At 44.2% G+C, this 19,923-nt stretch overlaps 1 protein-coding gene across 1 annotated transcript in view; it reads right to left on the bottom strand.

Annotated features, from left to right (window-relative positions):
- LOC145357820 (granulocyte colony-stimulating factor receptor-like) overlaps positions 1-18,631 on the bottom strand; it is a 105,696-nt gene extending 87,065 nt beyond the window's left edge. The window contains exons 1-2 of the mRNA XM_080211342.1: positions 18,343-18,631; positions 3,267-3,354 (exon numbers count right to left, since the gene is read on the bottom strand). Coding sequence (XP_080067468.1) covers positions 3,267-3,333 — 67 coding nt within the window. The 5' untranslated portion in view covers positions 3,334-3,354; positions 18,343-18,631. The remainder of the gene's footprint in view (positions 1-3,266; positions 3,355-18,342) is intronic.
- Positions 18,632-19,923: the final 1,292 nt, after the last annotated feature.

Raw genomic sequence — 19,923 nt, forward strand, 5'->3', positions numbered from 1 at the left:
CTTCTACAGGTATATGAAGGGCAAAAGGATGCAAGAGTGGTTGGCTTTGTATGGAACCAAAAGAAATGGGGGAGATATTAAATGGGTTTTTTGCATCCATATTTACGAAGGAAACTGGTATGGAGTCTATGGAAATAAGACAAATAAGTAGGGAGGTCATGGAACCTATACAGATTATACAGGAGGAGGTGCTTGCTGTCTTGAGGCAAATCAGAGTAGATAAATCCCCAGGATCGGACAGGGTGTTCCCTCGGACCTTGAAGGAGACTAGTGTTGAAATTGCGGGGCCCCTGACAGATATATTTAAAATGTCGGTATCCATGGGTGAGGTGCCAGATGATTGGAGGATAGCTCATGTTGTTCCGCTGTTTAAAAAAGGCTCAAAAAGTAATCTGGGAAATTATAGGCCGGTAAGCTTGACGTCAGTAGTAGGTAAATTATTGGAAGGACTACTAAGAGATAGGATCTACAAATATTTGGATAGACAGGGACTTATTAGGGAGAGTCAACATGGCTTTGTGTGTGGTAGGTCATGTTTAACCAATCTATTAGAGTTGCTGGGACTTGAGAAGCTGAGTTACAGAGGGAGGTTGAATAGGTTAGGACTTTATTCCCCGGAGTGTAGAAGAATGAGGGGAGATTTGATAGAGGTGTATAAAATTATGATGGGTATAGATAGAGTGAATGCCTGCAGGCTTTTTCCACTGAGACTAGAGGAGAAAACAAACAGAGGGCATGGGTTAAGGGTGAAGGGGGAAAAGTTTAAAGGGAATATTAGGGGGGGCTTCTTCACACAGAGAGTGGTGGGAGTGTGGAATGAGCTGCCAGGTGAAGTGGTGAAGTGGTGAACCCCACTTGGAGTACTGTGCACAGTTACAGGAAGGATATGGAAGCTATTGAAAGGGTGCAGAGGAGATTTACAAGGATGTTGCCTGGATTGGGGAGCATGCCTCATGAGGATAGGTTGAGGGAGCTCAGTCTTTTCTCCCTGGAGAGACGAAGGATGAGAGGTGACCTGATAGAGGTGCATAAGATGTTAAGGGGTATAGATCGGGTGGATTCTCAGAGGCTATTTCCCAGGGCTGAAATGGTCGCTACGAGAGGACACAGGTTTAAGGTGCTGGGGAGCAGGTACAGAGGAGATGTCAGGGGTGAGTGGAATTGGCTGCCGTCGGTGATGGTAGAGGCGAACTCGCTGGGGTCTTTTAAGAGACTTCCGGATGAGCATATGGGATTTAATGGGATTGAGAGTTACAGATAGGCCTAGCAGGTAGGGATATGATCGGTGCAATGTGTGGGCCGAAGGGCCTGTTTGTGCTCTAGTGTTCTATGTTCTAGTGTTCTATGTTAAGAATTCTCTCCATAGGAATAAGGATAGTAGGAAGACTCACAACACCAGGTTAAAGTCCAACAGGTTTATTGGGTAACACAAGCTTTCAGAGTGCCACTCCTTCATCAGGTAGGTACTAAATGAGACTATTTCCTGTACCTACACCAGTCCCACACTGACAACTCCACATTAAGAATAAGGGGTGAAACAGGATGACCCATCCACCATAGGCCGAGGCTTCAGAAACAACAGCAGCAACCCAGCGCTGTTGACTTGGCAAAATTCTCCTTCCTAATATCTGGGAGCTTGTGCCAAACTTGGGGGTTTGTGCTGACAAGTTGCAAGTATTATACACACAACACAAGGGTCAGCAATGACCATCTCCAACAAGAGACGATTTAACCATCGCCCTTTGAGAGTCAGTGACATTACCATCACTGAATCCCCCACTATCAGCATTCTGGGGGTTACCGTTGACCAGAAACTGAATGGGACTAGCTATATAAATACTGTGTGTAGTAATATAATCAGGGCCAGGTTTTAAGGCCGATTAAATTGGATATCCTAAATTAAAGAGCTGGGCATATTAAAAATCAAACCCAGTCAAATATCGGGCAGGCCAGACTTGACTAAGGTCAAATACACAAAGACACAGAAGCATGTCTGGGCCTGTTCCATCAAATCACCCATCAAAGATCATCATACTCTGAGACCCAGCAGGAGATCATCAAACCCCACTGAAGTGCACCGGCCTATTGTTAGAAGCCCAGATCCGGCCAGACTTTCTGTCACCGCAAGTTCCTGCAGTTACCTTATCTGGCAACAGGTTTTATATATAAGCAACACCACGGAGATGGACACCTGGGGGATGGCCCCAGTGTCCTGTCAGGCAGACATCAAGAAACCCACTGGATATTGTGACCCTGTCCCAGGACCCCATTAGCTGGAAGCCAGAGGAGTTCCTGGAAAGGTGGGGAGGGAAGGGGATAAAGGTACGCATCTCAGATACACCAGCAGTGAAGACACGACAAGAGACGCGACTTGACTATCCTGAAGACTAACCGGAAAAGAAAGGCCGACGTGACAATGGACCAGAGGGGCTCAGAGAATCGAGCCTGCAGTTAAACCAAGCCACTTTTGTGGGTAGTATACTTGAATCTGGGGTATTCTTTTGTTTTTATGTAGGTAATTTAAGAGTTAATAGTATTATTAATCATAAACATATTGAACCTTTTCTTGTGTTTGTCCATCTTGCAAATAAGGGCACTGGGATAAAATGTTTGAGTCAGTAAACTGGTTGAAAGTATCTGAGGTTTTACAGGTTTAACATGTGGCTTGAGAACAGATCAAAGGTGAGCAATCCTTCAGTGAGTAACTCACCTCCTCACGCCCCAAAGCCTGTCTGCCATTTACAAGTCAGGAGTGCAATGAAACACTCTCCACTTACCTGCATGAGTGTAGCTCCAACAACACTCAAGATGCTCAACACCATCCAGGACAAAGCTACCTCGCCCTTCTACAAACATTCACTCCCTCCACCACCAACGCACAGTAGCAGCAGCGTTTACCATTTACAAGATGCAATGCAGGGATTCACCAAATTTCTGAAACTCCCTCCCTAACAGCACTGTGGTTGTACCTACACCTCATGGACAGCAGCGATTCAAGCAGGCCGCTCACCACCACCTTCTCAAGGGCAACTAGAGATGGGCAATAAATCCTGGATGTCTACATCTCATGAATAAAGCACTGGACAATCAACAGTTTTGGGGCTGGGACAGGGTCAGCTCTGGGGATATAAGGATGACGAGTCATTGTTCCTACAGGAGGCTGCAGTTCTCTACGTCAGCCCGGTACACAATGTTTATTGTCACAACCCTTACACAATACACTTCACATCACATGCACAGATCCAGCAAAGAATCATTCTCCCTACCTGTTTGGAGACTGAGCAGATAAACAAGACAGAGCAATGGAGTGAGCGAGGCTGTGGATATCAGCATCGTTTCATACCAGGAAACCACCTGCCAACAACAAGAGATTATTAGCAAACAACGAGGTAATTGAAGGAATATCAATATAGCCACAATGTGATGATTAGAATCAAAGACATTTCAGAACAGATTGAATGTTCACAAAGACTGTCAGTGAAGCAGGAGAAAGTGTGCAATGGACAACATAATTGGTAACACTGAGCACAAGGTACTGGAGAAAGAGGGCATTACAGTGAGCAGGAGAGAGTGGACAGTGAAGAGGACATTACAGTGAGGAGTGTGGACTGTACATTACCAGTGTGCTGAGTGCCTCTGCTTTCCCTGAAATCAGCTCTGAGTGGCTCAGACTCCTCTGGTTGCAATCACCCCAAAGGAAGCACAATAAAACCAATAACCAATCAACTTGGGTCTCCTTTCCTCAGACCCCACTTCCATCTGCCCGTATTTTCAGGCTGAGCTTGAATGTGACACAAGTCAACAAGTTGTTTTACAAGTGCACCAGGATAACTGTCTTGTATTCAAAGAAAGGGCTCGTACATACAAACGTATGAATTAGGAGCAGGAGTAGCCACTCGGCCCCTCAAGTCTGCCTGTACTTCAGTAAGATCATGTTTGATCTGATTGTAACCTCACATTCTTGCCTACCCCCCAATGTCCTTTTACCCCCTGGTTAATCAAGAATCTATATTGCTGTGCCTTAAAAATGTTAAAAGACTCTGCTTCCACTGCCTTTTGAGGAACAGAGTTCCAGGGACTCACCATGTTTTGAGAGGAAAAAATTCTCTGTACAAAAGGAGCAACCCCTTATTTTGAAACAGTGACCCCCTAGTTCGAGATTTTCCAATAAGAGGAAACACCCTCTCCACATCCACCCTGTTAATATCCCTCAGGATCTTAAAGCTTTCGATCAAGTTGCCCCTTGTGAATACAAGCCTAACCTCTCCAACCTTTCCTCACAAGGCAACCCCCCCATTCCTGGTATTAATCTGGTAAACTTCTCTGATCTGCTTCTAACACATTTACATCCTTTCTTAAATAGGAGACCAATACTATATACAATACAGGGCAGTATGGTAGCAGCATATGGTTAGCATTGCTGCTTCACAGTGCCAGGGTTCAATTCCTGCCATGTGGACTGTTTGTGTGGAGTTTGTACATTCTCTCCTTGTCTGCATGGGTTTCCGCCGGGTGCTTCAGTTTCCTCCTACAGTCCAAAAATATGCAGACTAGGTGCATTGACCATGTTAAATTGCCCTTTAGTGACAAGGGGATTAGCAGGGTAAATACGTTGGGTAAAAGCAAATTACTGCAGATGCTGGAATCTGAAACCAAAAGAGAAAATACTGGAAAATCTCAGCAGGTCTGGCACCGTTCTCTCTATGGGCTGCCATTAGCACTTTTTAGCATTTCCCCTTTGTTTTTGTGGCAGAGAACTCCAATGAATTGGTTAAACATGATTTCCCTTTCACAAAACCATGTTGACTCTGCCTGATAGCACTGAATTTTTCCAAATGCCCCGCTGCAACATCTTTAATAATAACTTTGAACATTTTACATATAACAGATGTTAAACTGACTGGTCTGTAGTTTCTTGCTTTCTGTCCCCTTCCATTTTTGAATACAGGAGTTACAAATCTTCATCTCATGGAAATTTCCCCAATCTAGGAAATTTTGGAAAATTAAAATCAATACATCAAGAATCTCAGCTGGCAGGATTTTCTCACGCCTTGTCCATCTGGACCCAAGATCTGCAACAATTGGCTCAATACCATTTCCCTTGGGATTGTAATTTTCTGAGATCCTCCCTCCTTTCCATTTCCTGATTTACAGCTTTTTCTAGGATGTTACTTGCCCTCTACAGTGAAGACAGCTGCAAAATACCAAAGAACACAAGAACTAGGAGGAAGCTATTCAGCCCCTCGAGCCTCCTCCACCATTCAATATGATCATGGCTGATCTCATCTCAGCTTCAATTTCATCTTCCTGCCCACTCCCCACACCCTTCATCCTGCTACTAATTTAAAACCTATCCTTCTCCTCCTTAAATTTGTTTAGTGATAAATACTCACTTTGTTAACTTTTCTTATTTAAGTATCTATAGAGTTTTATATTACAAGCTATCTTTTCTTCATACTCTAGTTTTCATTCCTTATTAACCTTCTGCTATTCTTTATTTTCCTTCCAATCTTCTGACCTGCCATCTGTCTTTGTGCAAATACATGCTTTTACTTTAAGTTTAATACAATCCTTAATTTTTTATTTAACTACAGATGATGGAATTTTTCTTTCTCATTGGAATGTGTCCATTTTTTGTATTCTGAAAATCCCTTTAATTGTCTGCCGCTGAACCTCTCTTGATCCCTTAAGCATATTCTCCAGTTCACTAGCTCATTCTGCTTTCATGCCCTCATTACTGATCTTATTTAAGTTTAAAATTCTACTCTTGGATGCACTCTCCTCTCCCTCAGTTTTCTTAACTTCCTGTTCTTCTGAAATGTCACATACCCTTTAATAGTCAGATCCCAATCTATGTCATCCTGCAACCATGTCTCTGTGATTTCTATTGGATAATATTTTGACTTTCTATTTGCGCCATCAGGTCATTTGTTACGTTTTAAATATTATGTGCATTTAGATACAGAGCCTTTACTTTTTTCCTTTTATTACTTTTGTAACAGCCTTACTGCTGATTTACTCTTAGATTTGTATTCTGTCCCTTCCTGTTTATCACCTCCCATATTTGTACCTTCTCTCTTGCCTTTTCTCTACATTTTCCCAAGTTTGATAACTTGTCCTCATTATTCAGTTTAAAACTCTGTCTACTTCCTTAGTTATGTGGCTAGCAAGAACATCAACACCAGCATAGTGCAGGTATGGTTGGTTGCTATGTCTCCGACATTCACACAATTACATTTTAAAGAGTAGTTGTTTGCTGTATATGCATTTTGGGCTGGCCACAGGATGGAATTGACATTTTGCATTTTGTTTGGAAGTTCACGAACCCAGTCCGTAACTGAATTTGTCTAATGTTCTCCTGATCATTCTTTTGGCTCCAGGCATTCTGGATAGTAAATATCTAAAACAGCATTAAATAATTGAGTACAAAAAGACAATAGGGTACGCGGAGGATAGTGACCATTTAAAGAACATTATAGAATAGGAGAGTCAGATAGATTAAAAAAGGCTTCAGTAGTGAAAATGTCACGTTGTAGTGAATAGTTATTTTTCTGACTGGAAGATGATGGACCTCGGAGTGTTCTCAAAAGGTCCGTGCCAAAATCACAGTTTTTTTGTTACAATACATAAATTTGTACTTCAATGACTTAGATCTTGAAATACTGAATAAAATTTTCAAATTTAATGACAATACCAACTGGCAAACAGTGAGAATGATACCAATTGTCCGCAAGAGGTCAAAGGTAAACCAGCAGAATGGACAAACAAATGAGAAAGGGAATTGAATGCAAAGTGAGGTGATGCATTTTGGAAGAATGCATAGGCAAAGGCAGAGTTCTAAAGAGAGGTCAGCGTCAGAGAGAGCCAGGGGTGCACTTGTTTGAAAGAACAGTTCCCAATCATGAAAGGAGAACAAAAGAGAACAGTTTTAAAATAATTAGTAAAAGATGAGAAAAAACTTCAGCATGTGGTGAGTGAGTGTGGTCAAGGCAGATTCAATTAGGATTCATTATTTGAAAAGGAAAAATGCACATAATTTTGGGGAGAAGGTGGGAAAATGACACGAGTGATTTGTTAATTTGGAAAGCAGATGCAGACACAATGGGCTGAATGGTCTTCTGTTCTATGATCCTGTGTGTTGGCAGGACATATTGTAGTTACTAAAATATTTTGGGATTTTAGGCTTCATGAATAGAGGTAACGGGTACAAAGGCTGAATATTGCTGAATATTTATAAATCTCTGGTTTGACCCCAATGAGAATATTGTGGCTGGTTCTGTTCACACACATTAGGAAGGATGTCAGGATCCTTCAGAAGATGTGGAAGGGATTTACAACAATGGTGGATTTTAGCGACAAGATCAGGTTGTAGAACCTGGATGGCACGGTGGCACAATGGTTAGCACCACTGCCTCACAATGTCAGGGACCCGTGTTCAATTCCAGCCTCAGGTCTGTGTGGAGTTTGCACATTCTCCCTGTGTCTGCATGGGTTTCCTCTGGGTGCCCCAGTTTACTCACACACTTCAAAGATGTGTAGGTAAGGTGGATGTGCTAAATTCTCCCTTAGTGTCCCAAGATGTGTAGTTTAAATGAATAAACCAAGGGAAAAGTGTGTGGTTACAGGGATAAGGCAGGGGAGAGGGCCTGGGTAAGATACTCTGTCAGAGAATCAGTACAGATTCAATGGGCTGAATGGTCTCTTCTGCACAGAAGGGATTTTATGATTCTAGATCAAGCAGGGAAATGGGACTTAGTGGATACAAAGATTATTCCCTTTGTTTTGTTAATGACTCATTGCAACTGAGTCTTATTTCGCAATAGCCTCAGTAGTATTGATTTGGAAACATGTCCCAGAATTGCCTTGTTATGTAATAGTTCAGAGATTCTGTTTTGGATCATGTCATCAAGAAGCACCATTTTTAGCTGTGGGATTCAGCCCTGTCTGTGTACATCTGCTGCAGAACAGACCTCAAAATCTGGTAGTTTTGTTAGACTGATTGACACGGTCCACAATGAGACATTCTCTTACCTGCCCACTGCGCAGTTTAGGAACCCAGACAATTGTATTAAAACACAAAAAAAATGAAATCGGATGGACCACCCGACTTGGTCAAGATCTGAAAAATGCTGACCCTGCAAAGTTCTCCTTACTAATACCTGGGGACCAATTCCAAAATTGGGAGAGCTGTCTCACAGACTACGCCTGACATTGTCATTCTCACAGAATCAAAGCTTACAGAAAACATCCCAGGCATCATCATCCTTGTATATGTCCTAATCCACCAGTAGAACTGACCCAGCAGAAGTGGCGAGCGGCACACTGGTTTACAGTTGGGCAAGAGTTGCATTCACACAGGTGCAGTTTAATGGTTTCAGGTCAAACATGGTCAAAAAAACCTCCTGCTGATTACCACGTAGCATCCCCCACAGCTGACAGATCAATATTCCTCCATGTTGAACACAACTTGGAGGAAGCACTGATGGTGGCAAGGGCACAGAATGTACAACAGGTGGGGCATTTCAATGGACATCATTTCAATGGTTCCACAGCATGATTACTGACCAAACTGGCCAAGTTTTGAAGGACAAAGCTGTCAGATAGGTTCATGACAGGTGGAATCAACAAAGGAACTTAAGCTATTTGATACTGCTTTGACTAATCCACTTGGCACAATTGCAGTTTTCCACGTGTCAGGAACACAAATTTCCAGGGACATGTGTTTTCTTTAATGGGAAGGACATTGAATTATCTGGACTTTCTTGGGAACTGACCTGGATTTTTTTGTAAAACAGTTCTAAGTTCACTGGGAGCAAACTGCTTTCTTCCAAGAATTCACATGACTTCAGCTAAATGACCAGCAAGACTTGACAAGGTAAGAACAGATTCTTTACTTGAGTTGGGCGCCGCACCTGCGCAAAGATATTTTGGCCTTGGAGGGAGTGCAGAGGAGGTTTACTAGGCTGATACCGGAGTTGAGGGGGTTGAGCTATGAGGAGAGGCTGAATAAACTAGGCTTGTACTCGTTGGAGTTTAGAAGAATGAGGGGAGATCTCATTGAGACGTATAAGATGATGAATGGGATGGATAGGATAGAGGTGGAGAGACTCTTGCCGCTCAAAAAAGACAGTAGGACTAGGGGGCACAGCCTCAAGATAAAGGGGGGGCGTTTTAGAACGGAGTTGAGGAGGAACTTCTTCACTCAAAGGGTGGTGAATCTCTGGAATTCTCTGCTCGTTGAAGTGGTGGAGGCTACCTCGCTAAATATTTTTAAGAAGCGGGTTGATGGGTTTTTGATAAGAGAGGGGATTAAGGGTTATGGGGAGAGGGCGGGAAAGTGGAACTGAGCCACGACAGATCAGCCATGATCTTATTGAATGGCGGGGCAGGCTCGAAGGGCTAGATGGCCTACTCCTGCTCCTATTTCTTACGTTCTTATTATGTTCTTAAATTGCGAGTCAATAAAAAGCTGTTTCTAGGCTGTGGGAGGCTCCCCAGTGTCTGAGAAACTGAGAGGAGTTTGAACATGTACTTTGTTTGAGCTTTGTGTGTTTTGGGAGCAAACCAAGTCAGAAGGTTGCTCAGCTTTCTCTCCCTGTCCTGTCCAGAGTTCAGTGTGAATGTCCAGCCAGGAAACCCTCATTTCAGTAATTCCTCTCTGGCTACGGGGGAGGTGCCAGAGGATTGGAGGAAGACAAATGTGGTTCCACTTTTCAAGAGATGAACCAGGGAGTTATAAACCAATGAGTCTCAGTCGGTTGTAGGGGAACTATTGGAGAAAATTCTGAAGGAGACAATCAATCTCCACTTGGAAAGGTGTGGGTTAATCATGGATAGTCAACATGGCTTTGTCAAAGGGAGGGCACGCCGAACAAACTTGTAATTTCTATGGATTTTAGCAAAGCCTTTGACATGGTTTCACTTGGGAGGCTGATTGACAATCAGAGAATCCCTACAGTACAGAAGGAGGCCATTCAGCCCATTAAGCCTGCACCAACAATAATTCCAGCTAGGATCAATTTACTTGGTGCCATGACCCTGCTTTCTCCTTGTTACCTTCAACTTAATTTCATTTAATAATCCAATCCCTTCTTGAATGCTTTAATTGAATCTGTCTCCACCACATTCTCAGATAGTGCATTCCAGATTCTAACCCCTCACTGTTTGTGAAGACTTCTATTTGTGTCTCCATTGTTTCTTTTCCCAGTTACTTTAAATTTGTATCCACCGAATCTTGACCTTTCCACCAATGAGAAAGGTCCCTAACTACTCTGCGCAGATTCATGATTTTGAAAGCTCCATTAAATCTCCCCTCAACCTTCTTTCTCCAAGGGAAACAACCTGAACTTCTCCCGTCTATCCTCTGAAACTCGTCATTTTTGGAGCCATTCTCATTAATTTTTTCTGTACTCTCTCTTATGCTTCACATTCTTCCTAAAATACGATACCCAGAACTGGGTACAATGCTCCACCTGAGGCCATTATGGTGTTCTATTCAAGTTCAACACAGCCTTCTTGCTTTTGTCTTTTATGTCCCTATTGATAAAGTCTTAGTTAATGTCTACTTCATGAACCATGTTCTCAATCGGTCTCGACATTTTCAATGACTACTGCACATATCCAAATAGGTCCCTCTCCTCCTGAGCTGTGAGAACATAAGAACATAAGAAATAGGAACAGGAGTAGGCCATCTAGCCCCTCGAGCCTGCCCCACCATTCAATAAGATCATGGCTGATCTGATAGTGGTTCAGTTCCACTTACCCACCCTCTCCCCATAACCCTTAATTCCCTTATTGGTCACAGTACGAGGGACCATGGGCTTAAGGTGAGGGGGGAGTGGTACAACACAGATATTAGAGGGAGGTTTTTCACACAGAGGGTAGTGGGGGTATGGAATGCTCTGCCAAGTAAGGTGGTGGAGGCAAACATGCTAGAGTTGTTTAAGAGTAACTTACGATGTGGATATGCCGGCGTTGGACTGGGGTAAACACAGTAAAAAGTCTGACAACACCAGGTTTAAATCGGTTGGACTGAAACCTGGTGTTAGAACATAGAACATAGAACATTACAGCGCAGAACAGGCCCTTCGGCCCACGATGTTGCGCCGACCAGTTACAAAAACAATGACCCATAAACCTATCCAGAGATCTCTTAAACGCCCCCAAACTAGACGCATTTACAACTACAGCAGGCAGGGCATTCCAATCCCTCACCACCCGCTGGGTAAAGAACCTACCCCTGACATCCGTCCTGTAGCTACCCCCCCTTAATTTAAAGCCATGCCCCCTCGTGCTAGCTTTCTCCATCCGAGGAAAAAGGCTATCACTATCCACCCTATCTAAACCTCTAATCATCTTATATGTTTCAATAAGATCCCCTCTTAGCCGCCTTCTTTCCAACGAAAACAACCCTAGATCCCTCAGTCTCTCCTCATAGGACCTCCCCACCATACCAGGCAACATCCTAGTGTTGTCAGACTTTTTACTAAGAGTAACTTAGACAGGCACATGAGTGGGTTGGAGATGGGAGGATATAGGAGATTGTTTTAAATAAGGGTCCCTGGTAATGTAAATGGGTATAGTATGATAATAATGTTTTTTTCTCTTTTCATTCACAGATTTTAAGTCAGTCCGCCTTGTTGTCCAACGAGGGTCGTACTTGGGCTGCTCTTGAATGTTCGAGATTGGCCTAGTGCTTCGTGTCGTTAGTGTGCGCCTAAACTGGACCAGATACTGGGCAAGACGACAGCTCAGTGACTATCACTGTTTGCTGTGCAGACACATGGATTTGGGCCGGTGTCTGTGGGAGTTTGCGCATTCTCCCCGTGCTTGTGTGGATTTTCTCCAGGTGCTCCGGTTTCCTCCCACACCCCAAAGATGTGCTCTTAGGCTGATTGGAGGTAATAAATTGTCCCTAAATCAGTTTCCCTCAATCTGGATGGCCATAAAACAATAGACAAGGGTCATGGGTGGAGAGGGGGACTGGTAATGTTAAAATGGCGGCATGGGCTCGTTGGGCCGAAGGGCCTGTTTCCCGGGCTGTTTTTGTTCTTTTTTCTTTGAAACCTATCTACCTGTGACTTAAACACATTTAACGAGGTAGCCTCCACTGCTTCAATGGGCAGAGAATTCCAGAGATTCACTACCCTCTGAGAGAAGAAGTTCCTCCTCAACTCTGTTCTAAATTGACTCCCACTTATTTTGAGGCTGTGTCCTCGAGTTCTTGTTTCCTTTCTAAGTGGAAAGAATCTCTCTACCTCTACCCTATCTCGCCCCTTCATTATCTTGTATGTCTCTATAAGATCTCCCCTCAGCCTTCTAAACTCCAACGGGTACAGACCCAATCAATTCAATCCCTCCTGAAAGGCTAACCCCCTCACCTCCGGTATCAGCCTGGTGAACCTTCTCTACACTCCGCCCAAGGCCAAAATTTCCTTTCGCAAATAAGGGACCAAAACTGCACACAGTACTCTAGTTGTAGCCTCACCAGTGCCCTGTACAGTTGCAGCAAGACCTCCCTGCTTTTATATTCTATCCCCCTCGCTATGAAGGCCAGCATCCCATTCGCCTTCTTGACCACCTGCTGCACCTGCAGACTGGGTTATTGTGATTCGTGCACAAGGACCCCCAGGTCCCTCTGCATAGTAGCATGTTATAATTTTTCACCATTTAAATAGTAGTCCATTTTACTATTATTTCTACTAAAGTGGATAACCTCAGACTTGCCAACATTATACTCCATCTGCCAGATCCTCACCCACTCACTCAGCCTATCCAGATCCCTCTGCAGACTTTCTGTGCCCTCCACGCAATTTGCTTTTCCACTTATCTTTGTGTCATCAGCAAACTTTGTTACCCTACACTCGGTCCCCTCCTCCAGATTGTCTGTGTAAATGGTAAACAGTTGAGGCCCCAGCACCGATCCCTGTAGCACTCCACTAATCACCAACTGCCAACTGGAAAAGCACCCATTTATTCCAACTTTCTGCTTCCTGTTAGATAGCCAATCCTCAATCCACGCTAACACATTACCCCCAACTCCATGTACTTTAATCTTCTGCAGCAACCTTTTGTGAGGCACCTTATCAAACGCCTTCTGGAAATCTAAAAACACCACATCCACCGGCTCCCCTCTGTCAACTGCACTCATCACATCTTCATAAAAATCCAGTAAATTCATTAAACATGACTTCCCCTTCATGAATCCATGCTGCGTCTGCTTAATCGAACCATTCTTTTCCAGGTGTCCTGCTATTTATGCTTTAATGATGGATTCCAGCATTTTCCCAGCTACGGACATTAAGCTAACCGGCCTGTAGTTACCCACCTTTTGTCTACCTCCTTTTTTAAACAGTGGCGTAACAGTCGCTGTTTTCCAATCAGCCGGCACTTCCCCAGAGTCCAGCGAATTTTGATAAATTACAACTAACGTAGGAATGCTTCAGTGTATTGTGGACAGGAGGAGTGAGTGGGCATATGCATGGTAGGTGCAGTAAAATGTGGATAAATGTGAGGTTATCTGCTTTGGTAGCAAAAATAGGAAGGCAGATTACTATCTGAATGGCCACAAATCAGGAGAGTGGAATGAAACCTGGGTAACCTCATACACCAGTCGCTGGAGGTAAATGTACAGGTGAAGCAGGTGGTAAAAAAGTCAAATGGTATTAGCCTCATAGTGAGCTGTTCAGGAGCAGGGATGTCTTGCTCAATTATATAGGGCCTTGGTGAGGCCACATCTGGAATATTGTGTACCGTTTTGGTCTCCTTATCTGAGGAAGAATGTTCTTGTTATGGAAGGAGTACAGAGAAGGTTTACCAGACTCATTCCTGGGATGGTGGGACTGATGTACGAAGAGATATTGAGTCAGTTAGGATTGTATTCGCTGGAGTTCAGAAGAATGAAGGAGGGACCGGGGGCGGGAAATCCAAATGAAACCTATAAACTTCTAATAGGACGAGACAGGATAGATGTGAGAAGGATGTTCCCAATGGCAGAGGAGTCCAGAGCCAGGGACCACAGTCTCAGGATACGGAGTAGATTGTTTAGCATGGAGATAAGGAGAGATGTCTTCATGCAGAAAGTAGACAGCCTGGGGAATTTGCTGCCACAGAAAGCAGCTGAGGCCAAAACATTGAATCTTCTCAAGAAGCAGTTAGATATAGCAGTAAGGATATGGTCTGGGTGGTGAATCAGGCGAATGAGTTGGATGATCAGCCATGATCATAATGAATGGCAGAGCAGGCTGGAAGGGTGAATGGCCTCCTCCTACTCCCATCTTCTATGCATACAGGAATACTCTTTATTTTCTACTGGCTTAATGTGTTTTTCCATCAAAATCAACAATGAAGTATTTTAAACTTTTGTGCTTTGAATCTCACTTGACAACTATTCACTCATTCTTTAGCCTCTCTCTGTCCTTTTGAACGTCTACACTATCTTCCTCACACTTCATAATGCTTCCACATTTTGAACGCAATCTTACCTGCCGTTCACCGCGTGCTCCCGCTGCAACAAGGTCGAGAACTTGGCACCCAGCCAAATCTCCGTTTACTGCAGTGAGATGGGAAAATTTCCCCTGCGGGAATCGCCAGAAAATTCCAACTGTTGTATCATCTGCAATTTTTGTAATTATGCCGAGTACATCACAATCCAGGTCCGCAACAAGTAACAGGAGAAGCAAAGATCTCAGCGCCAACCCATGGGGAAATTCCACGCTAAGTGTTTCCTTCAACAAAATAGCTATTAACCATGAACCTGTTTCCTGTCACTTCACAGCCCTGCCATTGGTCAGCATTTCAGTGTCACTCTCTGCTTCAACTGGAGGTGATGTGGAGGTGCTGGTGTTGGACTGGGGTAAAACACAAAGAAATCCCACAACAACAGTTTAAAGTCCAAACAGGTTTATTTGTAGTAAATGCCGCAAGCTTTCGGGACAGCCTGTCCCTTCGTCAGGTGGCTGGGAGTTCAACTGGTTTTGTGGGATTTCTTTGTGTTTCAACTGGAGATAACAGGTAACTCCAGTGCTCCAACCTAGAGGGAAAGACAGTAAAATAGAGAAAACTATTCTTTCTTTCTGGGAAGGCTGGGATTTTCCACTCCAGCTCGGGTGGGTTCAGTGATGGGGGTGGGCCAAAGTCTCATTCAGGAAATTCAGGATCATCCTTCCCCCATCAATGTGGGCCCCCTTTTCCTACTGTTCAACATCAGGAATCTCATTATCAGGCCCATACACCAGAATCATACACCCCCCACACCCCGCACCCACCCCTCCATCAAAAAGTTGATTCACGGTAGCGTGATGTCAAAATGGCACAAACACGACTGATTTGTGAGTGCCCCTCCAAAGAAGATCAGCTCAGTGCCTGTGGAACCTCACTATTAAAGCGGTTGACTCAGAGCTGACCAGACTCAGCTGTACCAGCTCTGACTCAGGCACTTGAAGGGAGACTGTGGTTTGACTCCAGAGTACTGGGAGAACATAAGAAATAGGAGCAGGAGTAGGCCATCTAGCCCTTCGAGCCTGCCCCGCCATTCAACAAGATCATGGCTGATCTGAAGTGGATCAGTTTCACTTTCCCGCTCTCTCCCCATAACCCTTAATCCCCCTGTCTATCAGAAACCTATCTACCTGTGACTTAAATATATTTAGCGAGGTAGCCTCCACCACTTCAACGGGCAGAGAATTCCAGAGATTCACCGCCCTTTGAGTGAAGAGGGGGGTTAGCTGGGGCAGACAAGGAGGAAGTTTCCAGGGTAGGGTACCAGGGGGAATACCCCAGAGTACTAGGTGAGTGGAAGAGTTGACTCAGGGGAGGCAGGGGGTGCGAAAGCCATCAAGTGTAAATAGCACCATTCCTAAGGATTCATTCTGTATTTGGGCCCATTGGGCTCTTGGAAGGGCCTCATAGGGAGAAGAAATGCCTTGGGCAGAGTGACGGGTGGAGAGTCATCATGGACTGATAGTTCTACTCAAATCTGGGTGGGGGGATGTGTGGTGAAGGGAGCATCTGGAGATGGGATGTTGACAAGGACAAGGCTAATAGAAAGATACGTCACTGATCAGTGGCCCAGAGCAGCTGATACCATTTTGCTGCAACTCAATAGACATGCCTGGAGTCAAACTAATCACACAATTCTCCCACTCAAGCATCACTTGTGTGCAAGTGTCACTGATTACTGCTGAATATTTTAGCCCTTGGCGCACTGACTTCAAAAGTCACTGACTGTCATGGTGTGCCTGACCCACTGGCTGACTGGGTAAGCAAATACATTCCCTTAGAGAGTTGGCAATGGCACACTGCCCAAGGAGAGTGCTCATAATCCTTGAATGTATCTGAGATAAGTATTGACAAATGCCTCCGTATTCCAGGCTAAGCACAAGGCCTTGTAGCGAAGGTTTGGACAATGCCTGGGATGCAAGTTCAGGAAGCAACCAATGGCTAAGCTGTGTCCACTTGGCCATGGTGGTCTGAGCTCTGACAAAGGGTCATCCAGACTTGAAACATTGTCTCTATTCTTTCCCACAGATGCTGTCAGACCTACTGAGATTTTCCAGCATTTTCTGCTTTTGTTTAATATTCAGGTCAATTGGCTTGCTAAAAAATTCAATGGTCTGTTTACAATGACAGGCAGGCCCTCAGCTGCCTCCTCTATAATCGGCTTCGTATGCTGATATCAGCGTGCTGCATACTCAGTGTAGCAGCAAATCCTGGATCAGATGTTATCAGCACCAAGATTAAAGCGATATGCCTGCAATTGCTGGCCTTATCTTTTTGCCCCTTCTCCAATTCTCTGGTACCATCCTTGAGTCAAAGGAAAATTGGGAAATGATGTCTAGTGCCTCTGTAATCTCCACTCTCACTTGCCTCGGTATCCTCGGATACATCTCATCTAGCTCTGGTGATTTGTAAACTTTAAGTCCAGGCAGCCTATCCAATACATCCGTCTTATCAAATTTAAACCTTTTTCATTCACTATGACCTGTGCAGCAACTAACCCATTTCACTCCATCTACCATTCGAAATGTTCTCATTTTGAATTTTCAGTTTCATCTCCAATTTTGCACCATATCTGTTTCCTGGCAGGCTAAATACCTGTCTATTCCAGCCTTAAATTTATTCAATGATGGAGCTTCCACATCCCACTGGGGCAGAGAATTCCAAAGATTCACAGCCCTCGTTGGGCCGAAGGGCCTGTTTCCCGGGCTGTTTTTGTTCTTTGTTCTTTGAGTGGAGAAATCTCTGCTCCTTTCAGTCCTGTATATTTGCAGAGGTGAGTGATTTTAATTCCAAGTTGCAGAAGCTGGAGTTGATCGCTTTGAAGCAAAGGGGGTTGAGGGGAGGTTTGACAGAGCTGTACAAGTTATATCAGGTTTGGATAAGGTACAAGGAAAATCCTTGAGGAATCTGCAGATGTCTGTCACTACCCAGTATAGTAGCTAGAACCTCCTGAGACGGAACTGATCGGATATATCCAGAAAGTTTAACCTCTCTTTCCAGCTCTCTCTGCTCTTCACTTGATCTCTGCTGCCCAGTTCCAGCTCTTTCTACAGCAGCCTGCTTGGGTTCAATTCACAGCAACTGCAACACCATCCATTCCCTTTTCATTCCAAAGTGAAGGAAGTGATCTATCAGAAATCCTGTCAACAAACTCTCTTCCAACAGTAGGTAAGAAAGTAGATGCGAGTTTTGAATTTATCTCAGTGTTTCATTCAGCCTTGTTTGTTTTCCATGGAATGTTTAATAGATCTCATCATACCAATAGCACACTGAAAATTAGTGAATTAAAATATAACACATGGGAGCCTGCCTCTCTCAGGGGGTTGTCTGCAGAAAATGTAATGCGTCTAGTTAAACCCAAATGATCGTTATGGATAATGCCCCCGCCCTCTCCCACACAATACATCATAATGGAACCTATCACTGGAGGACCAGACAGACAAAGACACACTCATACTCATACACACACACACACACACACACACACACTCATACTCATACACATACACACACACACACACACACTCATACACACACACACTCATACTCATAAACACACACACACACACACACTCATACACACACACACTCATACACACACACACACACACACTCATACACACACACACACACACACACACACACTCATACACACACACACTCATACTCATACACACACACACACACACACACACTCATACACACACACACTCATACTCATAAACACACACACACACACACACTCATACACACACACACTCATACACACACACACACACACTCTCATACACACACACACGCGCACACACACACACACACACACACTTCTATAACATTACATACCAGCTTACAATAATGAGAATCCTGTTCTTCATCTGCAGTCCTGAGCCACAATAAACTCTGGGCAGGCACACTGGGCTGCTTCCATCACTCTGCGGGGAACAGCAGCTTCTAACTTCTTCATAACTATCACACAAAAGAGCCAAAGTCCTGGAGGTCAGTCTGGGGCAAAGATTGCATTCAGCAATTAAAGTTTTTCTCTGGTTTCAGCTTCTAGCCAGATAGTTTCTTGTTTTGTGGAATGTAATAAAATTAAAAGAGAATTAAAGTGGCAGTTTCCCAGCATTGGAACCAAAGACAATCCGATATTACACAATGTGAAAGTGAGAAAAGGAAGAAAGTGGCAAAGAGAAATGAAGCCTGGGTAATAATGTGACAGGAATAAGCTGCTGACTAAACACACTGTTAGTGACGCTGACTGCTTTCGAAAGGGGACTGGAATTGTCTCTTTACACTCTGAAGATTTTATTTATACATACGTGATTCAATGATTCTATGACTGTTAAGGATTGCATCCTCCAATTTAATTGGAAACATTTCCTTTCATAGAATCATAGACTCCTACAGTGCAGACGAAGGCCATTCAGCCCATTAAATCTGCACCAACCACAATCCCACCCAAGCCCTATTCCCATAACAGCACAACTTTACTCTGTTAATCCGCCTGACACTAAGGGGCAATTTAGCATGGCCAATCCACCTAACCCAAATATCTTTGGAGTGTGGGAGGAAACCCATGCAGACACGGGGAGAACGTGTAAACTCCACACAGACAGTGACCCAAGGCCAGAATTGAATCCCTGGCACTGTGAGGCAGCAGTGCTAACCACTGTGCCACCGTGCCACCCACCAAGAAGGAAAAACAAATACTGCCCATACAACAGACCACCCCAAATGCCTGCACAAGATCAGGGTCAATGGCAGGGTTCTGAGGAATGTGGAGGAACAGAGAGATCTTGGGGTTCATATTCACAGATCTCTGAAGTTGCCACTCAAGTGGATTGAACCGTGAAGAAGGCTTATAGTGTGTTAGCGTTTATTAACAGGGGGTTTGAGTTTACTCAAACTTTACTCAGAGAGTGGTTGGGGTGTGGAATACACTGCCTACTGTGATAGTGGAGTCGGACACTTCAGGAACTTTCAAGTGGTTATTGGATAGGCACATGGAGCACACCAGAATGATAGGGAGTGGGATAGCTTGATCTTGGGTTTGGACAAAGCTCGGCACAACATTGAGGGCCGAAGGGCCTGTACTGTGCTGTACTGTTCTACGTTCTATGAGATTTAAGATTCAAGATTCAAAATCACAAGTAGCCATAAAAAGGTGCGTAATGTGTGCATACACCGCTGGAACTGGGATAGTGACCCAGGAGTAGAGTGGGGGGAACTAGAAGAGGATGCAAAAGGTAGCGCCACTGCTGACTGCGGACCCTCACCTCCGCTTCCGGCAATGGAACCAACAGCATGACCTAATCCGGCCCCTTCCTAGAAAACTCAGTCTCAGCCCCTAATCCGGTTCACATCCCAGGAGATCCCACCCCTTATCTGATTCCCATTCCACTAATTCCCAATGCTAGTCTAGTT

The sequence above is a fragment of the Carcharhinus amblyrhynchos genome, chromosome 24 (assembly GCF_965287045.1).
Source record: "Carcharhinus amblyrhynchos chromosome 24, sCarAmb.v2.hapA, whole genome shotgun sequence".
Classification (NCBI taxonomy): domain Eukaryota; kingdom Metazoa; phylum Chordata; class Chondrichthyes; order Carcharhiniformes; family Carcharhinidae; genus Carcharhinus; species Carcharhinus amblyrhynchos.